Source organism: Mesoplodon densirostris, chromosome 19 (assembly GCF_025265405.1).
Source record: "Mesoplodon densirostris isolate mMesDen1 chromosome 19, mMesDen1 primary haplotype, whole genome shotgun sequence".
Classification (NCBI taxonomy): Eukaryota; Metazoa; Chordata; class Mammalia; order Artiodactyla; family Ziphiidae; genus Mesoplodon; species Mesoplodon densirostris.
In genome coordinates, this window is record NC_082679.1 from 54021171 (window position 1) to 54041368 (window position 20198).

Here is a 20198-nt window from a genome sequence, read left to right on the forward strand (position 1 = left end):
CTCTGCAGCAGAGGCCCATTCCAGCGGTCTCTTTGGCAGACACTCACTTAGTCATGAGGGTAATCTGGCTGGACTGCATGTCATTCTGCTAAAGGCCAGGCCCGGATTGGGCTGCCTGGGCTAGCATCCTCTTTATCCCCTCCCTGCTCCTTGTGTGTCCTCTCCAAAGCGGCCCACTCTGATGGGCACCCTGTTCCTTAGTCAAGGGAAACACAAGTAGCTGGGCTTCCCGCTAGCCCTCCAAGTAAACTCTGTGGTGGTCAGGCAGTGGGAGCCAATACCAACAACAGCTCCTCTGTCACCCATGTCCTTTTCAAGAAGGGGGAGGGCTGTCAAGGAGAAGGAGTGGCAAGCGTCCAGGGTGTTGGGTGAGGGCCAAAGAGAAAGAACCTGTTGTTACACTCCTTACTCCCCCCACTGTTGCTGAGGGGCTTGTGAATGGAACGGCACTTCTGACTGCAGCCTGCTCTTCCAGGGGCCCAGACAGAGGGCAAAGAGCCAGCCACAGCAGGGCAGGGATAAAGGGCTGTTCAGCTGAGCTACCGACAGATGACTGTCTGTTAGACTCGAGGCAGGTGGATGGATGGTCCTAGTGTCCTCAAGTCGCCCACCCTCCCGCACGTGCTCACATGTGCTCTGGAGCGCTCCCTTTCTCACTCTCCAGACCTCCAGTTAAAGGCCTCTCAGTTCTGGAAATCAGTCCTGAATGGGAAATTTAGATGCCCAGGAGTGGAAAGTGCTGATGATTTGCATATCTATCACCAGAGAGCCCTGAAAAGAGTAAAACGTGGTTTACAATAGGGGGAAGAAATACATAGCATGTTTCTCAGTTCAAGAGAGGAAAAGTCTTTGCTTGACCAGAGATGGGACTCTTTCCAAGCTCTCTGAACTGACTGTAGTTTTCTCCTGAAATTCAAGTCTCTAAGACAAAAAACAAAAGCAAATTATAGCCTTCAGGAACCCTCAGAAACATTTCCACAAACTAGTCCGTGATTATTTTTGTAGGCGCATAGAAAATATAGAATTTGTGTAGAGGGAAATTAGAAAGGAATGTTCTTTGTCTCTGATAGGAAAAGCACACACATGGGCAAGTGTCCACAGGCTCTTTTCAGAAACTTTGTAAGATGACAGTCCTCAGAAGACAACAGTGAGGTAGCTTAGAGTTTTCAAAAAGGGTCTTCTTAAGATAAATGCTCCTTATACAGTTCTCCCTGGGGCATTGCTGTTACAGGGATTGTGGTCACCACCTGATTTTGAAACACAAATCTTTTGATTCTTTCAAACACCCAGAGGAAGATAAGTAGGATACTGACATACTGGATCCAAGCAAACTTTATCATTTCCCAGAATCCTGGTAGATAAGTACAAACAGTTAAGGAATCACAGATGACATTTTCTAAGGAAATGTCAAACCAAAGGGTTAGTTTAGACAGAAAATGGCAAAAATGTTTCAAATACCCTTAAGATAAAAGAGATAATAAAAGATTATTAAGATATAAATATGGATGATTCTGATCTAGAAGAATTGCTCAAGAAGAAATATGAACAGGAAATGAATATTTTTTCCTGTATGAACTGCAGACAGACAGTCATTTGCGTGGGGCTACAAATGCGGCAATTTCCAGTCTGAGGCTTCCCACACCTGTCCCTTCCTGGGACAACTGAGGAATCCTTTCCTTTTTTGAAACCCAGCTACTGTTGGCCCTTTAACAGAAAGGATATGAGATGACTTCCATGGGGTATCGGATGACAGCATTAATCACAAATGGAGCTTCTGCAGCCCTTCCGACCAGCCAGATGGGGTTGGGGTCAGTCAGGATGGTGGTTACTGCAACACAATGGGGAGTTAATCCATGAATGCTCTCTTCGGCAATAAAATATTGAGGGCTATAAAAATACTCTGACCTCTCAGGCAAATTCTGCACCTCAGAACTCATACCAAAAAAATAATTCCAAAGGAAAGAGAAGCTGAATGTTCAAAGTTGCTCACATATTATTGTTAAAATAAGTTAAAAACTTGGAAACAGTCTATGTGTTCTACAATTGTTGAACGGCTAAGCAAAAGAACACTATGCTACCTCTGAAAAGAAAACCAATTAGAACTTTGTAGCAGTGTGGGAAAATATTTATATTACAAAGTACAGAAGATAAGTTAGATCATAAAGTGTCTCTAAACTATGATAGGAGTTGGGACTTCCCTCGTGGTCCAGTGGGGAGGACTCCGTGCTCCCAATGCAGGGGGCCTGGGTTAGATCCCTGGTCGGGGAACTCGATCCCACATGCATGCCACAACTAAGAAGTCCGCGTGCTGCAACTAAAAAAAAAAAAAAAAAAAAAAGATCCTGCATGCAGCAACTAAGACCCAGTGCAGCCATAATAAATAAATAAAAAACTATGATAGAAGCTGTATAAAAAAATCTACACATGTACAAAGACTGGAAGGAATTAAGAAAGAAAAGTTGATTTGCAGATAAATGTTTTTGTGTTCTAAAATTCTTTATTTTTGGAATAACGTTGCTAGGGTATTACATAAAATCAGAAAGAAATACTAGAACTGCAGTCTCCTAACTTGTTAAATGTCTGTGTATAGTATCTATGATGTCTGGTTGCCAAGTAATGCTTTAGATGCCTTTAGAATAAACCTCAGACCACCAACCAGCCAGATGTGCTGAGTCAAGCACACACTCAGGGATGGCCTGAGAGCCCACCTCTTGAAAGGGATGGATACCCTCTGCCTTCCAGCTAGAACCTTGGGTGCTTTCTCCTACTGCAGCTGCTGACATGGGGTGAGTCATGCACAGTCCTTATTTCCATCTGAAAACTATGGACAGCAACTTGTCTTTGGCTTCTTTTACAGGTATGGTGTGGGGAGGAACTCACATATATATATATATATAAACCCATCAAGTCAGCGGTGGGATACATATGGCAGTTAATTGGCACTAACCTGCCGGACCATAGGAGCAGTGGAGGGGACGGTTAGTGTGTGAGTCTTTAGATCAGGAGAAAAAGGACAAACCCTGAGCAACCTGTTCACCTTCCATAACTAAGCATTCACTGTTTTGTTTTTAATAAATTTATTTATTTATTTATTTATTTATGGCTGCATTGGGTCTTCATTGCTGTGCATGGGCTCTCTCTAGTTGCAGAGACTGGCTTCTCCTTGTGGTGGCTTCTCTTGTTGCAGAGCACGGGCTCCAGGCGCAAGAGCTTCAGTAGTTGTGGCACACGGGCTCAGTAGTTGTGGCTCGCGGGCTCTAGAGAGCAGGCTCAGTAGTGAGCAGGCTCAGTAGTGAGATGCAGCATGTGGGATCTTCCCAGATCAGGGCTCAAACCCGCGTCCCCTGCATTTGCAGGCGGATTCTTAACCACTGCACCACCAGGGAAGTCCCAAGCATTCACTGGTTTTGATACTTTCATATGATGTGGGCTCTAATTCTGTTTCTCTCCAATAACCCCATTAACCTGCAAAGTCCTTGAGAAGCAGCTGAATGAACTCTCCACATGACTCACCGTTCCTTTCCTGATAGGCAGCAACAATGTGGGTGAGGTCGTAGTCATGGGCAAAAGGGCTGGTCCCGTTGATTACAGACACCTGGGATTCGACAGGAGGCTGTGATGTGAGCACCCAAGCGGCTTCCCCTCTTGTTGTTCTACCCTCCTGCCCACCCAGGCTGACCTCAGAGACAGCCCTCTTGTGCTTGGTGGCCCATTCCAGTATTGATACTCTTTTCTTCAAGGACGAATGAACTCCTCTGCAACAATTTAAGTCATTTACTCTCAGTCTTTCTTTTTGCAGGGATGGAAACAAGGGGTCGATATCCACCTTTTATACCTTTTACACGTTAAAAGCTATTTATAAAATACCTCTTTCTATTCCAATGGGAGAAATGATTAATTTTTTTAAGAGACCACATTTTCAACTCCTTTGTCTTTTTCTTGCTCTTTCCTGGATTCTCTCTAATTGATCTCTCTGAAATACAGAGATGGAAATAGGATAAAGCACAAACAGTAAGCACATAATCCTTTGAAGAAAAGAAAGATCTGCCCTCTAATATCATATTCCTGTTGACATAATGTAATATATAAACCTTCAAATAAAAAGTGCTACATTAAGTTTATATCTTATAGTCTCCTCCTTTTTAAAAAACGTATGTTGGGACTTCCTTGGTGGCGTAGTGGTTAAGAATCCACCTGCCAGTGCAGGGGACATGGGTTCGAGCCCTGGTCCAGGAAGATCCCACACACCGTGGAGCAACTAAGCCTGTGTGCCACAACTACTGAGCCTGCACTCTAGAGCCCGTGAGCCACAACTACTGAAGCCCGTGTGCCTGGAGTCCGTGCTCCGCAACAAGAGAAACCACAGCAATGAGAAGTCCACGCACTGCAACGAAGGGTAGCCCCCGCTCGCCGCAACTAGAGAAAGCCCGCGCGCAGCAACAAAGACCCAAAGCAGCCAAAAATAAATTAATTAAAACAAAACAAAATGTATGTTTATTATAGCTAGGTGACCACGAATCCCAATTTATCTGGAACAGTCCTGGTTTATGCCTATAATAAACGGTAACATCTCATATTCATTTTCTAAAGTAGCCCAGCCAGGGACTTCCCTGGTGGTCCAGTGGTTAAGACTCCGTGCTCCCAATGCAGGGGGCCTGGGTTCTGGTCAGGGAACTAGATCCCGCATGCTGCAACTAAAAAAAAGATCCCACATACCACACCAAAGATCCCACACGTGGCAACAAAGATCCCTCGTGCTGCAACTAAGACCCGGTGCAGCCAAATAAATAAATATTAAAAAAAAAAAAAAAAGTAGCCCAGCCCAACTTATACGGGCCTCTCTGTGATAATGTAAAGGTTAGTAAAAAGTGATCAGATGCATGAGTTCTGGCCTCAGAGAGACAATTCATGGCTTCGTTACTTTCAAGCTGTGGGGCTTTGGGAAAATTAATCAATCCCTGTAAGCTCCAGTTTCCTCATGTGTGAGATGAGAGTTCATTCTCACATCAGCTCTGAGTGCTTACAATGCGGCAGGCACTGTTTCAAGCGCTGGGGTGAGAGAAGACAGAAGACGGCAGCGCTTTTACCGCTGAGGGAGATGGCAAATGAACGAACTGAAAACCTCTCTTTAATATTTCAGGTGGAGGTAAGAGGAGTAAACCTGGGTGAGGAATGATGGAGGGACAGGTAAATGTTCTTTAGAAGGAGTGTCAGGGAAGGACTGTGCTCAGGAGCTTTGAACAGGGACCAGAATGGAGCAACAGGATAAGCAACCTAGAAGGGAGCATAGGGGGACATTGACAGGACAAGCAGCTGGAGAGCAGGGAAGTTGCAAGAGAAGGCATCGTGAGAGGTTGCTGTAATGATTAAATGAGATAGCACATTTAAACCTCTTAACTCAGGCTGGCATGTTATATGCTTAACAAATGGTGGTTAGTATTCTTTTTCTTTTCTTCTTCTTTTTTTAAAATAAATAAATTTAGTTATTTATTTAGGCTGCATTGGGTCTTCGTTGCTGCGCACGGGCTTTCTCTAGTTGCCATGAGCAGGGGCTACTCTTCGTTGCGGTGTGCACGCTTCTCACTGCGCTGGCTTTTCTTGTTGTGGAGCGTGGGCTTCAGTAGCTGTGGCACTCAGGCTCAGTAGTTGTGGCATGTGGGCTCTAGAGAGCAGGCTCAGTAGTTGTGGTGCACGGGCTTAGTTGCTTTGCAGCATGTGGGATCTTCCTGGACCAGGGCTCAAACCCATGTCCCCTGCATTGGCAGGTGGATTCTTAACCACTGCCCCACCAGGGAAGTCCCAGTATTATTTTTCAAATGTTTTACATGAACTGAAAAAGATCACCTGAAATAAATACACCGTGTGTGTGTGCCCACATGTGCGTGCACCCAAAAACTCTAAGCAATTCAATTCTTAAAGACAAAGACATATTCTTTTCCTCTCTTTTTACATGTAAATACAGGGGTATCTGTCTCCACATTTTGAAAGAACTCATGGAAAGAATTCCTCAGAAATCCTTTCCTATGCTACCCACAAAGACATGCTATTTCCAACGTTCCTTTCTCCCTCTTCAAAGAATTTGTCAAACAGTAACATACAGGGACTTCCCTGGCGGTCCAGTGGTTAAGACGTCACGCTTCCAATGCAGGGGACATGGGTTCGATCCCTGGTCCAGGAACTAAGATCCCACATGCCGCGTAGTGCGGCCAAAAAAACCCCCAACACACACACACACACACACACACAAACAGTAACATACAGAAAGAAAAGAGATGGATAGTAAGCAATATCCTTACATTGTACCGAACGTCTAGGCCACCATAGCTTAGGGGCTGCTTCTGCTGCAGCCTCAGGTCTCCGTTCACATATAATTGGGACCCCGGAACAGCGAAGGAGCATTGGAAGAACGCCATGCTCTGCATTATGAATGTCGACATCCTCTGAAATCATTAGAAGGAGAGACGGTATCAATTTCGGTCAGATCCAAGGGGTTCTGGGTTCTAAGTGTCACTTGTCTGTGGTTGAAGCCTAGCCATCCCTCCTATGCCTCACTCAGCCATGCAGGAAGCACTCTGCCCAGAACCCTCTGACCTATTAATAGCTCATGTAAATTAATGTGACCTCAATGAAAAACATTCAAATTTAACTTCTGCAGTTAAATCCCAAACGACACCTCTGAAAAGAGTCTTCTGCAGTGTGGGTTTTTCCAGACATCAGAAAGGGGGCTCTGTTCTATTGAAAGACAAAAGGGAGAGGACTCACGTGCAGTTGGTAGGAGAAAGTCAAGATGAGCTGCACGCCAAGAACGTGCTCCGTGGACTGCAGGGGAAGCTCCAGTTTAAAATGTAACATGTCCATTTTCCCATCCTGGTTCCTGTCTTCTTCTCTAGTCTAGGAAAGCCAAAAGAGGCCAGTGACCCCGCTCCTTAATAAGTCTGGGAGGAATCCATCTCACTGTTGGACATACACAGTGACTCATAGTTCTGCCACACAGAGGCATTATCTTCCTCACCAAAAGAAAAGAGAAAAAGGGACTTCCCTGGTGGCGCAGTGGTTGAAAATCCACCTGCCAACGCAGGGGACACGGGTTCAAGCCCTGGACCGGGAAGATCCCACATGCCGCGGAGCAACTAAGCCCATGCACCACAACTACTGAGACTGCGTTCTTGAGTCCGCGAGCCACAACTACTGAGTCCGCGTGCCTAGAGCCCGTGCTCTGCAACAAAGAGAAGCCACCGCAATGAGAAGCCCGCACACCACAACAAAGAGTAGCCCCCGCTCACCGCAACTAGAGAAAGCCCGCGCACAGCAATGAAGACCCAACGCAGCCAATAAATAAATTTATTTTTTTAAAAAAAAGAAAGAAAAGAAAAGAGAAAAATACATAGGTATAAGTGGATCAATTGTGGTGAAAGAGACACATGTGCATGGGCCCTAAACTGCATACTGGGGCTTCTCAAATATTCTAGGGCCAAACTGAACAAGATCTGGAAGTGGCAGTAACAACAGTGTAAACATCTGGATGCATTGTTCTTTTTCAGTTGCCTCATTTGATTTTTTGGTTTTATTGCTGGTGTTTTCTTTCCTTTTTAGAAACATGCCTGAGTTTGTATGGAACATTTAAATAGCATATCAAAACACACTTCTACTTCTCTAGAAGTCAACTTTTTAAAACAGAAAAGAAAGAATCCTAATCATTATGCATTCCCCAAACAGACTCAGCAGAAAAACACCAAGCTCTATTTATATATTCTTTAACCACAGTGCTTTGATTCAGATTCTCAGTGTTGGACTGATGTCAGGGCTTTATAGCCTAGTGCATCTTTTAGTACCAATGAATACAATGAAAAAGAAAACGAAGTAAAATCAGTGAGGGATTAAAACTACACAGGTATTTTATAAATTATGGCCATGAAAGTAGGGAAGGGACCTCCCTGGTGGTCCAGTGGTTAAGAATCCGCCTTCCAAGGCAGGGGACGTGTGTTCAATCCCTGGTTGGGAAACTAAGATCCCCCATGCCGTGGGGTAACTAAGTCCTCAGGCCGCAACTCCTGAGCCCACACGCCACAACTAGAGAGAAGCCCCAGTGCCACAACTAAGACCCGATGCAGCCAAAAATAAGTAAATACTAAAAAAAAAAAAAAAAAAGTAGGGAAAACAGAGATCCAAGAAGGGAAAAAGACAAATCACAGATCCTAAAAAAACACCAGAATCCAGTCTCACCTCATAGTGACCCTAAAATGACCCTAAAATGACTAGCAGAAAAGACTCACTGAAATGTGATCACTGGTGACATGATTCTTTGCCATAACTCAGGATTTTGTTACTACAACTGATCCTTTTCCACTGTACGTTCCCAGAAGGATTCTGCTATGGGGTATCAGCATTCCCATCTGAATTCCCCATCAGCTGATTCATTTGGTTTTCCACCATACCTTTATGTGGGGGAAGAGATTCTTTGTTCTTTTTCAGGCTAGTAAGGTCGTTTGAGATGGAGATATCTCAGTTTTCAAAACCTTTCAATCATTTCTTTCCTTCTAGACAATAATGTCCTTATCCTAGGCCTTGTTATAGAGAAACCTACCCTCTCTGTTCTGTTGGATACTATTTTCTCTGTCCTGTTACATCAGCTTTGCTGGTGTAGGCAAGGGATATCTGTTACCAGGGCTGACGATCAGGTTACCCAGGCAATTATGTATTAGCAATTATGAGTAGGATAGAAAAGAGTCTGTGAATTCACAGGCTTGTCTTCCTGTGAATTTTTTTTCAGTTGGTATCTGGGAAGATCTGGAAGACAAAGTCAGGTTAACTCTCTAGTGGATCCATGGCTTTTCTGGATCTTTAGGGTTGGATAGGAAGACAAAGATCAACAACTTGCAAGAGAGGAGAGTGACCAGGAGGGAAATGCCAGAAGAATCCAGACTCTAACACAGTCTGAGAGGGAGAGAAACACGTTTCATTTGACCTTTACAATAAGGCGAAGGTAAGCAGAGCAAGTACTATCCCCATTGTATATATGAGAAAACCAAGGCTCAGAGAGATTAAGGGATTTACGGAGTATGGCTACTATTGGTAAAGACAGGATATGAAACCACATCTCTGACTTCAAATCTGATCCTCTTTCCAGGACTGAAATGTCCAGACTTAAACTCAAGGAGAAGATGTCGATTAAGAAAGATCTTTTTGCAAGAAGCCAGCACACTTTTACGCCATCTTCACAGAGGACAGAGATACAGCACAGCACCATAATTGGTGTCTACTTGTTAAATCCATTCATTAACCTGTCAAATATTTTCTTTTCCTTTTTTTTTTTTTTTTAACATTTATTTATTTGGCTGTGCCGGGTCTTAGTTGCGGCACGTGAGATCTTTTTTTAGTTGTGGCATGCGGGATCTAGTTCACTGTCCAGGGATCGAACCCAGGCCCCCTGCACTGGGAACGTGGAGTCTTTTTTTTTTTTTTTTTTTTTTTTTTTTTGCTGTACGCGGGCCTCTCACTGCTGTGGCCTCTCCCGTTGCGGAGCACAGGCTCCGGACACACAGGCTCCGCGGCCATGGCTCGCGGGCCCAGCTGCTCCGCGGCATGTGGGATCTTCCGGGATCGGGGCACAAACCCGTGTCCCCTGCATCGGCAGGCGGACTCTCAACCACTGCGCCACCAGGGAAGCCCGGGAACGTGGAGTCTTAACCACTGGACCACCAGGGAAGTCCCAACCTGTCAAATATTTTCTGAGGGCCTACTATGTACCAGGCATTGCTTCAGGTTCTGGGAATATAATGGCAAACAAAATGGACAAAGTCCCCACCCTAATGGAGCTTACATTCCCAGCCAGGGAGGCAGAAAGTAAATCAACAAACAGATATGTGCTAACAGGTAGTGCTAAGTGTCACAAAGAAAAATGAGAATGACCAGGATAGAACAAAAATTTTTATCCAAAGTATTCAGGAATACCTGATTCTCCAAGAAGTCAGGTAAAGTGAGGTGATAAGACATATAAATGTCTTGGGGAAGGGTGATCCAAGCTAATAAAGCACACATACTCTGGGTGAAAGTGGGTCAGTGTTTAACAGAGTGAGATGAGGCCAGTGCAGTTGAGCAGAGTGCATGAGCTGGAGACAGTGGAAGATGAGGGCCCAGACAGGGCCATGGGGATGAGTGATGGTGCAAATGGTGCATCTCCCACAGAGGACCTGTCACCAAGTAAGACTCTCGCTCCCTTGGGGCTGGCAAGGTGGGTTACATCACTGTGCTATCACTTGGACCACTGATGGAATCAATTACCTAATTCCATTTACTTCAAACCAAGCTTAACACAAAATGCAACAGCTACAAAGGCAGGTAGGTGTTCAATGAGCTAATACTTTTTTTTTTTTATTTTAGTTTCTGCTTTATAACAAAGTGAATCAGTCATACATATACATCTGTTCCCACATCCCTTCCCTCTTGCGTCTCCCTCCCTCCCACCCTCCCTATCCCACCCCTCCAGGCGGTCTCAAAGCACCTAGCTGATCTCCCTGTGCTATGCGGCTGCTTCCCACTAGCTATCTACCTTACTTTGGTACTGTATATATGTCCATGCCTCTCTTTCGCTTTGTCACAGCTTACCCTTCCCCCTCACCATATCCTCAAGTCCATTCTCAAGTAGGTCTGTGTCTTTATTCCTGTTTTACCCCTAGGTTCTTCACAACATTTTTTTTCTTAAATTCCATATATATGTGTTAGCATACGGTATTTGTCTTTCTCTTTCGGACTTACTTCACTCTGTATGACAGACTCTAGGTCTATCCACCTCATTACAAATAGCTCAGTTTCGTTTCTTTTTATGGCTGAGTAATATTCCATTGTATATATGTGCCACATCTTCTTTATCCATTCATCCGATGATGGACACTTAGGTTGTTTCCATCTCCGGGCTATTGTGAATAGAGCTGCAATGAACATTTTGGTACATGTCTCTTTTTGAATTATGGTTTTCTCAGGGTATATGCCTAGTAGTGGGATTACTGGGTCATATGGTAGTTCTATTTTTAGTTTTTTAAGGAACCTCCATACTGTTCTCCATAGTGGCTGCACCAATTCACATTCCCACCAGCAGTGCAACAGTGTTCTCTTTACTCCACACCCTCTCCAGCATTTATTGTTTCTAGATTTCTTGATGATGGACATTCTGACTGGTGTGAGATGATATCTCATTGTAGTTTTGATTTGCATTTCTCTAATGATTAATGATGTTGAGCATTCTTTCATGTGTTTGTTGGCAGGCTGTATATCTTCTTTGGAGAAATGCCTATTTAAGTCTTCTGCCCATTTTTGGATTGGGTTGTTTGTTTTTTTGCTATTGAGCTGCATGAGCTGTTTATAAATTTTGGAGATTAATCCTTTGTCCGTTGCTTCATTTGCAAATATTTTCTCCCATTCTGAGGGTTGTCTTTTGGTCTTGTTTATGGTTTCCTTTGCTGTGCAAAAGCTTTTAAGTTTCATTAGGTCCCATTTGTTTATCTTTGTTTTTATTTCCATTTCTCTAGGAGGTGGGTCCAAAAGAATCTTGCTGTGATTTATGTCATAGAGTGTTCTGCCTATGTTTTCCTCTAAGAGTTTGATAGTTTCTGGCCTTACATTTAGGTCTTTAATCCATTTTGAGCTTATTTTTGTGTATGGTGTTAGGGAATGATCTAATCTCATACTTTTACATGTCCCTGTCCAGTTTTCCCAGCACCACTTACTGAAGAGGCTGTCCTTTCTCCACATTCCTGCCTCCTTTATCAAAGATAAGTTGACCATATGTGTGTGGGTTTATCTCTGGGCTTTCTATCCTGTTCCATTGATCTATCTTTCTGTTTTTGTGCCAGTACCACACTGTCATGATTACTGTAGCTTTGTAGTATAGTCTGAAGTCAGGGAGCCTGATTCCTCCAGCTCCGTTTTTCGTTCTCAAGATTGCTTTGGCTATTCAGGGTCTTTTGTTTTTCCATAGAAATTTTGAAATTTTTTGTTCTAGTTCTGTGAAAAATGCCAGTGGTAGTTTGATAGGGATTGCATTGAATCTGTAGATTGCTTTGGGTAGCAGAGTCATTTTCACAATATTGATTCTCCCAATCCAGGAGCATGGTATATCTCTCCAACTATTTGAGCTAATACTTTTTAAAAAACATTCTTTAAAAATTTATTTATTTATTTTTGGCTTTATTGGGTCTTTGTTGCTGCACATAGGCTTTCTCTAGTTGCAGCGAGCGGGGGCTACTCTTTGTTGTGGTCCGTGGGCTTCTCATTGCGGAATATGGGCTCTAGGCGTGCAGGCTTCAGTAGTTGTGGCGCACAGGCTTCAGTAGTTGTGGCGCACAGGCTTAGTTGCTCCGAGGCCTGTGGCATGTTCCTGGACCTGTGCTTGAACCCATTTCCCCTGCATTGGCAGGTGGATTCTTAACCACTGCGCCACCAGGGAAGCCCCAACAGCAATTTTTATTACTACGGCTTGTAAGCATATCACCAGGATATCACCAACCTGCTTTTAAAAAAATTTAGACATAATTCACATACCATAAAATTCACCCTTTTGCTACAATTCAGTAGATTTTAGTATATTCACAAAGTTGTGTGACTATCACCAATGATTCCAATATCAAAACATTTTCATCAGCCCCAAAAGAAACCACATACCCATCCCCATTACCAGTCACTACCCATCTCTCCTCTCCACCAATTAATTCCCCAAATTACTGGAATCCCTAATCTACCTTCTGTCTCTACAGATTTGTCTATTCTGGACATTTCATCTAAATGAAATCATACAACATGTGCTGTTTTGTGGTTGGATCCTTTTACTTAGCAAAAAGTTTCATCCATGTTGTAGCACATAACATGACTCCATTCCTTTTTGTGGTTGGGTAATATTCTATTGTATGGATATAACATATTTTGTTATCCATTCACTCATCGATGGACGTTTGGTTGTTTGGACTTGTTTTTTGAATTGTTATTGCTCTTATGAACGAGGCTGCTATGAACATTTGTGCACAAGTTTCTGTGTAGACATGTGTCCTCAATTTTCTGGGGTACACATATGCCTAGGAGTAGGGATGCTGGGACACATGATAACTCTATGTTTTTTTTTTTTTTTGAAAGAAAATCACTTGATTCTAATTAATTCACAAACAAAAGCTTGTTTAAGAGGCCACACAAACATCCGTCCAGCCCCAAACTCAATACCATCTCATGAGCTTCTACATGGTGAGAATACCCTCTTCCACTGCAATTCTGAAGCACAAAAGCTATTAATGATCAAGGAGAGGTTTAACTGGTGGCTTCACACTTTATATCTTCACTATCAATTATATTTTTAATGCTAAATCAACGTGGTCATGAGAGATGATTTTTCATGTCTTCAGTTGGAACTTCTTGATTAAGCTAACCCGTTCGCCAATTTGCACTGTTTCAGCACCTCACTGAAACCTTCACAAAGCTTAAGGTCACCCTGGTTCAGTGCACACTCCAAAAACTATTTCACCTCAAAAAAGCATGGGCCATTCTGCTGCTGCTGTGCCGGCTGGGTTCCCTGAGGCTCCCGGTAAGTGACGTCAGGCCTTGAGGGCTCAGCATTACTTCCTCTACTGAAGCCACCAGGGAGGGAATGACCCAGAGTGTGGCCGATGGCAGAACTCACAGCCACGCCGGCTGCAGTGGTTGCCATCTGGGCCATCAGACCTGGCTGCCGGGGAGCAGCAGCAGGGGAGCCAACAGCAGACGGTGGAGCCGACGCTGGTGGCTGAGCTGCGGGCGCTGGCCTGGGCGCGGTTCTCATCTGAGGGGCCGGCGGGCCGGAGGGGCCACGCCGGAAGTGCGGCTTCAGCTTCCACGAGGAATCTTCAATGCGCGGCGAAGCGGGGACTAGAAGAGCGAGGTTAATTCTAAGTTTAACTTTTTGAGGAACTGCCAACTATTTTCCAAAGTAACTGTGGCATTTTATATACTTACCTGCTTTTAAATTTTTACTGTTTTTTTGGTTTGCTTTTGTTTTACACGGCGCTTTCTAAATTTTTCCTTTAAAAATTGTTGTCATTGTAATTTAAAAATCTTGGATATGTATTACATTCCCATGTTACAAAATTATAATGGTACAAAAGGCTATGTAGTGAAAAATTTCTCTCCCACCTTAACCTCAGCCACCTAGTTCCTTCCCCAGAGCAATCAATGTTGTCAGTTTCTTTTGAATTCTTCCAGAGATAGCTGAAGCATGTATGTATGTGTATGTAAATACACACATTCATATATTTTTGGGGTTTTTTTCCATTTTTTATACACATAGAAGCATATTATATACAATTTTTGTTTCTTACACTTAGCAATTTCTCTTGGAGGTAATTCCACATCAATAGATATAAATCCAACTTCATTTTAAAAAAAAGCTATGTAACATTCCACCAGGTAGATGTAACACAACTTTTTAAATGAGTCTTCTATTGCTACATAGGTTGTTTACCTTTTTAAAAAAAATTTATTTATTTTATTTATTTTTCACTGCGCTGGGTCTTCATTGCTGCGTGTGGGTTTTTCTCTAGTTGCGGCGAGCGGGGGTTACTCTTTGCTGTGGTGCGTGGGCTTCTCATTGCAGTGGCTTCTCTTGTTGCGGAGCACGGGCTCTGGGCGCGTGGGCTTCAGTAGCTGTGGCACTCGGGCTCAGTAGTTGTGGCTCGCGGGCTCTAGAGAGCAGGCTCAGTAGTTGTGGCACACGGGCTTAGTTGCTCCGCGGCATGTGGTATCTTCCCGGACCAGGGCTTGAACCCATGTCCCCTTCGTTGGCAGGCGGATGCTTAACCACTGCACCACCAGGGAAGCCCTGTTTACCATCTTTTGATACTACAGACAATGCTGCAATGAGCAACTTTTTACATATGTCATTTCACATGTGTGTACAAACCTCAGGACACCTTACTAGAAGTAGAAGCAGGCACATGAATTGGTAATTTTGTCATATATGGACAAACAAATATGGTCCTTAAAGAGGTTTTATCAATCTACGCTCCCACCAGAGATATACAGGAGTGTATGCACAATTCCCTACATCTTGCTCACCGTGCTACGAAACTTCAATTTTTGCCTATTTGATAGATAAAAATGATACCTCAATTATTCTTAATTTGCATCTAATTACGAGTGCGATTTCATATGTTTAAGAGTTATGTGTTGAGAAATAGAATACTGCCTGCCATATCAGTAAACAAAGGATGTCACAGTCATTAGCAATTACACCCACGCTGATGGTGAGCTGGTGAGCCCTGAGGGAACTCAGGACAGAAACAAAGAATACCTGCCATCTAGCAGCCATCAGACTGCATCCACTCCCCATGGTGCACCCTGAGGAAATTCAGGATGTGAAAACACAGGATACTGGCCCCAGACAGCTGAGGTGCATATCAAAGGAATGATTTCAGTGAGCCCAAACTCTAGCATCTTCCCATACATAGAAAAGCACTAAATTCCTTAACTTGAGATCTAGTTTTCTTTTCCTAACAGTAATCTTTTGTTCCTACTACCTGCCCTTTGTTGCAAAACTCCTGTATATCCTACCTCACCTCCTTGGAGCAGTTTTCTCAGGGTTACTAGAGATGCTGCTTCCTAGGCTTGAAGTCCTCAGTATGTCTGCCTAATAAAACATAACTCTCAACGTTTAGGCTGTGCATATGTTTTTTTAGTTCACAGTGTGTTTTGTCTTCCATAAACTGTTCATATTCTTTGCCCATTTTTTTACTAGGTAGTTGGTCTTTTAATTATAGATCTGTAGGCACTTTATGTTAGGAAAAATAGCCCTTTACAAGTGATACAAATAGTAAAACTTTTTTCCTTGTTGTCATTTGTGTTTTGGCTTTGCTTATGGTTTTCACCAGGCCAATGATTTTTTAAATTATATACTTGCATTTATCAAAAAAGTTTCTTTTATGCCTTCTAAATTTTACATCATACTCAGAGATTTAAAAGCTTTCACTCATTTGTTTCAGTACTTTTATGATTTCATATTTTAAATTTAATTTTGATCTATCTGGACTTTAATTCTGCTGTACAGTCTCTGAGGACTAGCTCCATCTTTACTCACTGATTTAAAATGCCACCTTTGTCATATTAGGGTCCATTTCCATACTTTTTATATAATTCCCCAAACCACACTACTTTACTTATTAGAGCTTTAAGGTATAGTTTAATATCTGGTAGACCTCTTTCCCTTGTATTGATATTATCCTTTTTCTCCTAGAATTTTTGCTTACTTTTTTTCTGTACTTCCTTTATATCATCTAACTATTTATTTGTATCTCATGATTTCAAACTATTCTCAAACCCAGAGCTCAGCCAGCAAGGAAGCAAATAATTTACTGAGAAAGACTGTAGATGACAAGGTCATAAATTACTTAGAGACAGAGGCTTAGAATGGGGAGAAAAAAAAGACTAAGAAAAAGGAGCTTTGGCTTTATGTTTTACAGTGTAAAACTGCCCAGTATTAAAGAGGATTGATAGCTCTGGACACCATAAAAACAACAGGTAGTCTTGGCTTCACAAAATCGCAACACACACACACCAGAAGTAGGGGGTTGGTGGACAGTGCTCTCAAGGGAGTCGTTTCTGGTTACAGAGATAAGAGGCTAACTAGCAATCCAACTGGGAAGCCAACCCAGTTCATGGTGGATGAACAAGTGAAAAGAACACATGAATGAAACCTAATGCTGTATCCTTGTTTTCATGATTATTTTAAGTTTTCATGATTATTTCTTAGACTCAAGTAACCAGAAAGTATGATAGATAGGAATATACAAATGTAAAGAAAAAATTTCTACCAAAAATTTAAAAGACAAGGAATGCTAACCTGAAGTAAAACTAACAAGTTAATTTTTTGTGTGTTTGTAATACAAACAACAACAACAACCTTTGTTTCCACTTTTGGAAAGGAAACACAGGTGGAATAGAAGTACAGTGGGTTTACAGGGAAAAGGAAGCGTACCTCGATGCTGGCCTCTCACCCGCAGTCGCCCTTCCCCAGAGGCATTATAATCTCAAATAAGAATAAAAATGGGCAACTTGTCACGATTAGGGAGGAGCTGTGGAAAGAAATGCGTCTCTGCTCCACTTCTATTTTTAAATAAATTCAAAAGACCTGATCATTTAAAGAATCAAAGTGTTCAACAATGTTACAAAAACCTGCAGGCTTCCACCCACAGGGCAATTAATTTTGCCTCATTTACCTTTATTACCTTATTTAGAAATGTATCTCCATGTCTTTACACAACCTTGGCATTGGCTGGCACTTCTCAACTTCCATTTCAGGCATCCTCTATTGTCTTCCCGCAAGGAGGGATGATTTAGTTTTCTTTCCCCCTCCCTTCCAGCCAGCACCGCCGCCTTCCCATCCCCCCAGTAGCGTTAAAGTCTTATTTTGGTTAGTCAACATTCAGTGTTCACCAAATTATGATTATGTAAATCCTATTCATAACTCTGATTGCTTTTCCTTACTTTTTATTTTTCTGGAGTTAATAATTATTTTATTTGCTTGCTTAGTTTTCTATGTATTTATACAATTTCAACAAACAGCTTCTATTCCAATTCCTCACAATTTGATGTTTAAAGGTGTATGACTTATTCAAAATCTTGTTCACTGCAGTATTCTAATAGTGAAAAAGTAAAAGCAAATCAAAAATCCACCAACAGGCAACTGGTAAATCCACTGCAGTTTTCCATGTCATGAAATACTTTGCAGACCTTAAAATGAAGGTTAATTAACAAGTATTGATACATGTACCAAACTGAGCCTTTAATTTTACGTCATTATACGTACCTGTAACTCTTTAATATTTTACAATGAGCATGCATTTTTATAGTCAGAAAAAAAAGGAAATTTAAAGTAATCATAAAAAGTAATCGGAATCATATTTTGTTTGCGGTTATTCATATGACCAATCAGATTTAAAAATTTTTGTCATTTTGTTTAGTTGCTGGGCAAAAAGTCAATTTTTTTTTCCACTACACAAATTTGACTGTAGGCCAATCATCTCAGAGATGTCTAAAGAGATTCAACTTTGGAAGAAGGAAATCCAGAATCTTCCTACTTCTAAAGGAAAATGTTTTCAGAAAATGAGGGTAAAGGGGGTGATTGTATAGGAAGCCCTCACTTATCTTGAACCAGATACTAGATTACAGACAGTAAAATGCTTCATTTTCATCCCAGACAGCGGCAGGATGGAGCGGCATCTAAGGAGGCGAGCCCAGGGAGGCGGGCCTGGGCCAGAAGCACAGTCTGCGGAGGTTGCTTAACCAACCAGCACGTTGGCTTCCGCGTGTCAGTCTGCCTAAAAATGCCTGCCCTTTCCGTTCCTACCGAGTGCTGATGCACGACTGTAGCTGCACGACGGGGTAATTAACTAGAACAGCACTCGGCCTGAACGACTCATAAGGCAACTTTCGCGACCACCCTTCCATTAGGAAGGGGCAGGCCCACGGAAATGACGGGGTCGGCCACAGGTTGCCCCCAGGTTTCTAGCCTCTGTATAGGACACAGACGCTGACAGCTGTAGCTAACTTCATTGCGGTGGTGGACGGCTTGGAGAAGTCGAATGAAATAACAAATTTGCTCCCCAGAAAATTAAACATAAGCTCGGGTCAGTGAACTTGTGCACAGAACTTCCCGTGGGTTCGTGACTCCCTCAGACCCAAGCCGGGCTCCCCCGGACACAGGGGCCGGGGCTCCGGCCGCGGCGCTCCCTCCCACCCCTTCCCCCATCCCCACCGCAGCCCAGTAGCGGCGGGCGGCTGGGCCCAGGCGGGAACCACGCACCGAAACGAGCGGGACGCGCAGGTGATCTCCCTGCAGCCGGTTGAAGGCGGGAAACGTGCTCCAGGCTAGGAACCCACCGTGCTCGGGTCCTAGCAAGGCCACGAGCAGCACCTGGTGCTGGAAGCGCACGGTCGGCTGCTCCTCATAGCTGCTCCGTTTCAGCCAAAACCCTGAGGTAAAGAGGGCGGGAGGCGGAGGGGCCGAGGTCAGGGAGGCCGGCGCGGTCGCCGCGGAGAGCCGCGTCGCGCACCGGCTGGGGGGCAGGCTCACCGTGGCTCCGGAAGGCCACCAGCAGCGGCGGGATGTACGTGAGCGCGGCGGACAGCATCAGGAACAGCGCGGCCTTAGAGCAGAGCCCCGCGCGGTAGCCCCGCTCCACTGGGTGAGAGAAGAGCTCGTAGAGCGCCATGAAGGCAGCGGTGAATCGGGCCAAGAGCTCGGGATTCCTCGGCGGTTCCAGCGATTCGACAAACTTTGGCTTCTCCTGGTTGCCATAGCCTTGGTCTCCACGGCAACCGACGGGGCAGGGAAAGGAACCAATAGCAAGGAGACGGGCTTCGGTAGGGGTGGGGCTAACGGGGCGGTGCCAGCAACTGAAGTGTAGTCGTCGCTTTACGTATTACTTGCGCTTTCCCAAAGGCGGACGGTTTCTGTGCACCAAAATCGGAGCCATCGCCTGTGTTAACATTTTTGTAAAATAAGATTTTCATAAATGTTGACTTAAAGTAAATACTTGCATATGTGTCATCTGTTAATCCCCAATATGGTTCATTGTGTACTTAAGTCCAACCAGTCACAGCACACCCTACATTGGAGGAAAACACAGAGAACATAAATGTGGCCGTGGTCCTGGACCTGGTCCTGGGCCAAGACCAAACCATGTCTCTTTGTCTCCAAACTTTCTATCGCTTTCATTATACTCCATAGCCGGACAGAAACAGGACACAAATCTCCCTGCTCTTCAAGAGGGAGAAAGGATAATTACTATATAGCTCTGCTATACTTTGGTACCTTAATTGGGCACAAGCTTGGCTACCTGTTTTAGGGGAAGCTATGCTCCTCTCCGAAGATAATGTTGGAGTATCACTTAATTGAATGCTTTCCCCCCACTCCACCCGCCCCCTAGTATTTCGAACATGGCAGAAGGAATATTTTTTTAACATGGTCAATAGCCAAGTTCTTCATCAAAAGGATCACATTGCAGTTCTAAGAGCTAGTGTGAGGTTTGTGCTCAGAATGGAGTCCAGTAGTAGATGCTCCTATTTTGAATGCGACCTAGAAGGGTTTTTTTCCTTCTAGTTTTATTGAGGTTTAATTGACATACAGCACTGTATAAGTTTATGGTGTACAGCATAATGATTTGAGTTACATCATGAAATGGTTACCA

General features: G+C 43.5%; 1 protein-coding gene and 1 pseudogene across 2 annotated transcripts in view; both read right to left on the reverse strand.

The window, feature by feature from the left end:
• The window catches only part of TMEM231 (transmembrane protein 231), a 39250-nt gene extending 19953 nt beyond the window's left edge, over positions 1–19297 (reverse strand). The window contains exons 1-7 of one of the 2 annotated variants that reach the window (XM_060083638.1): positions 19082–19297; positions 18812–18981; positions 6763–6891; positions 6297–6440; positions 3514–3595; positions 1723–1828; positions 98–1362 (exon numbers count right to left, since the gene is read on the reverse strand). In XM_060083638.1, the coding sequence (XP_059939621.1) occupies positions 1182–1362; positions 1723–1828; positions 3514–3595; positions 6297–6440; positions 6763–6891; positions 18812–18981; positions 19082–19220 (951 nt within the window). In that variant the 5' untranslated portion in view covers positions 19221–19297 and the 3' untranslated portion in view covers positions 98–1181. Of the gene's footprint in view, positions 1–97; positions 1363–1722; positions 1829–3513; positions 3596–6296; positions 6441–6762; positions 6892–18811; positions 18982–19081 lie in introns of those variants that run through there. The other variant, XM_060083633.1, reaches the window with a different exon arrangement.
• On the reverse strand, positions 13228–16666 carry LOC132480532 (coiled-coil-helix-coiled-coil-helix domain-containing protein 2-like; annotated as a pseudogene).
• Positions 19298–20198: the final 901 nt, after the last annotated feature.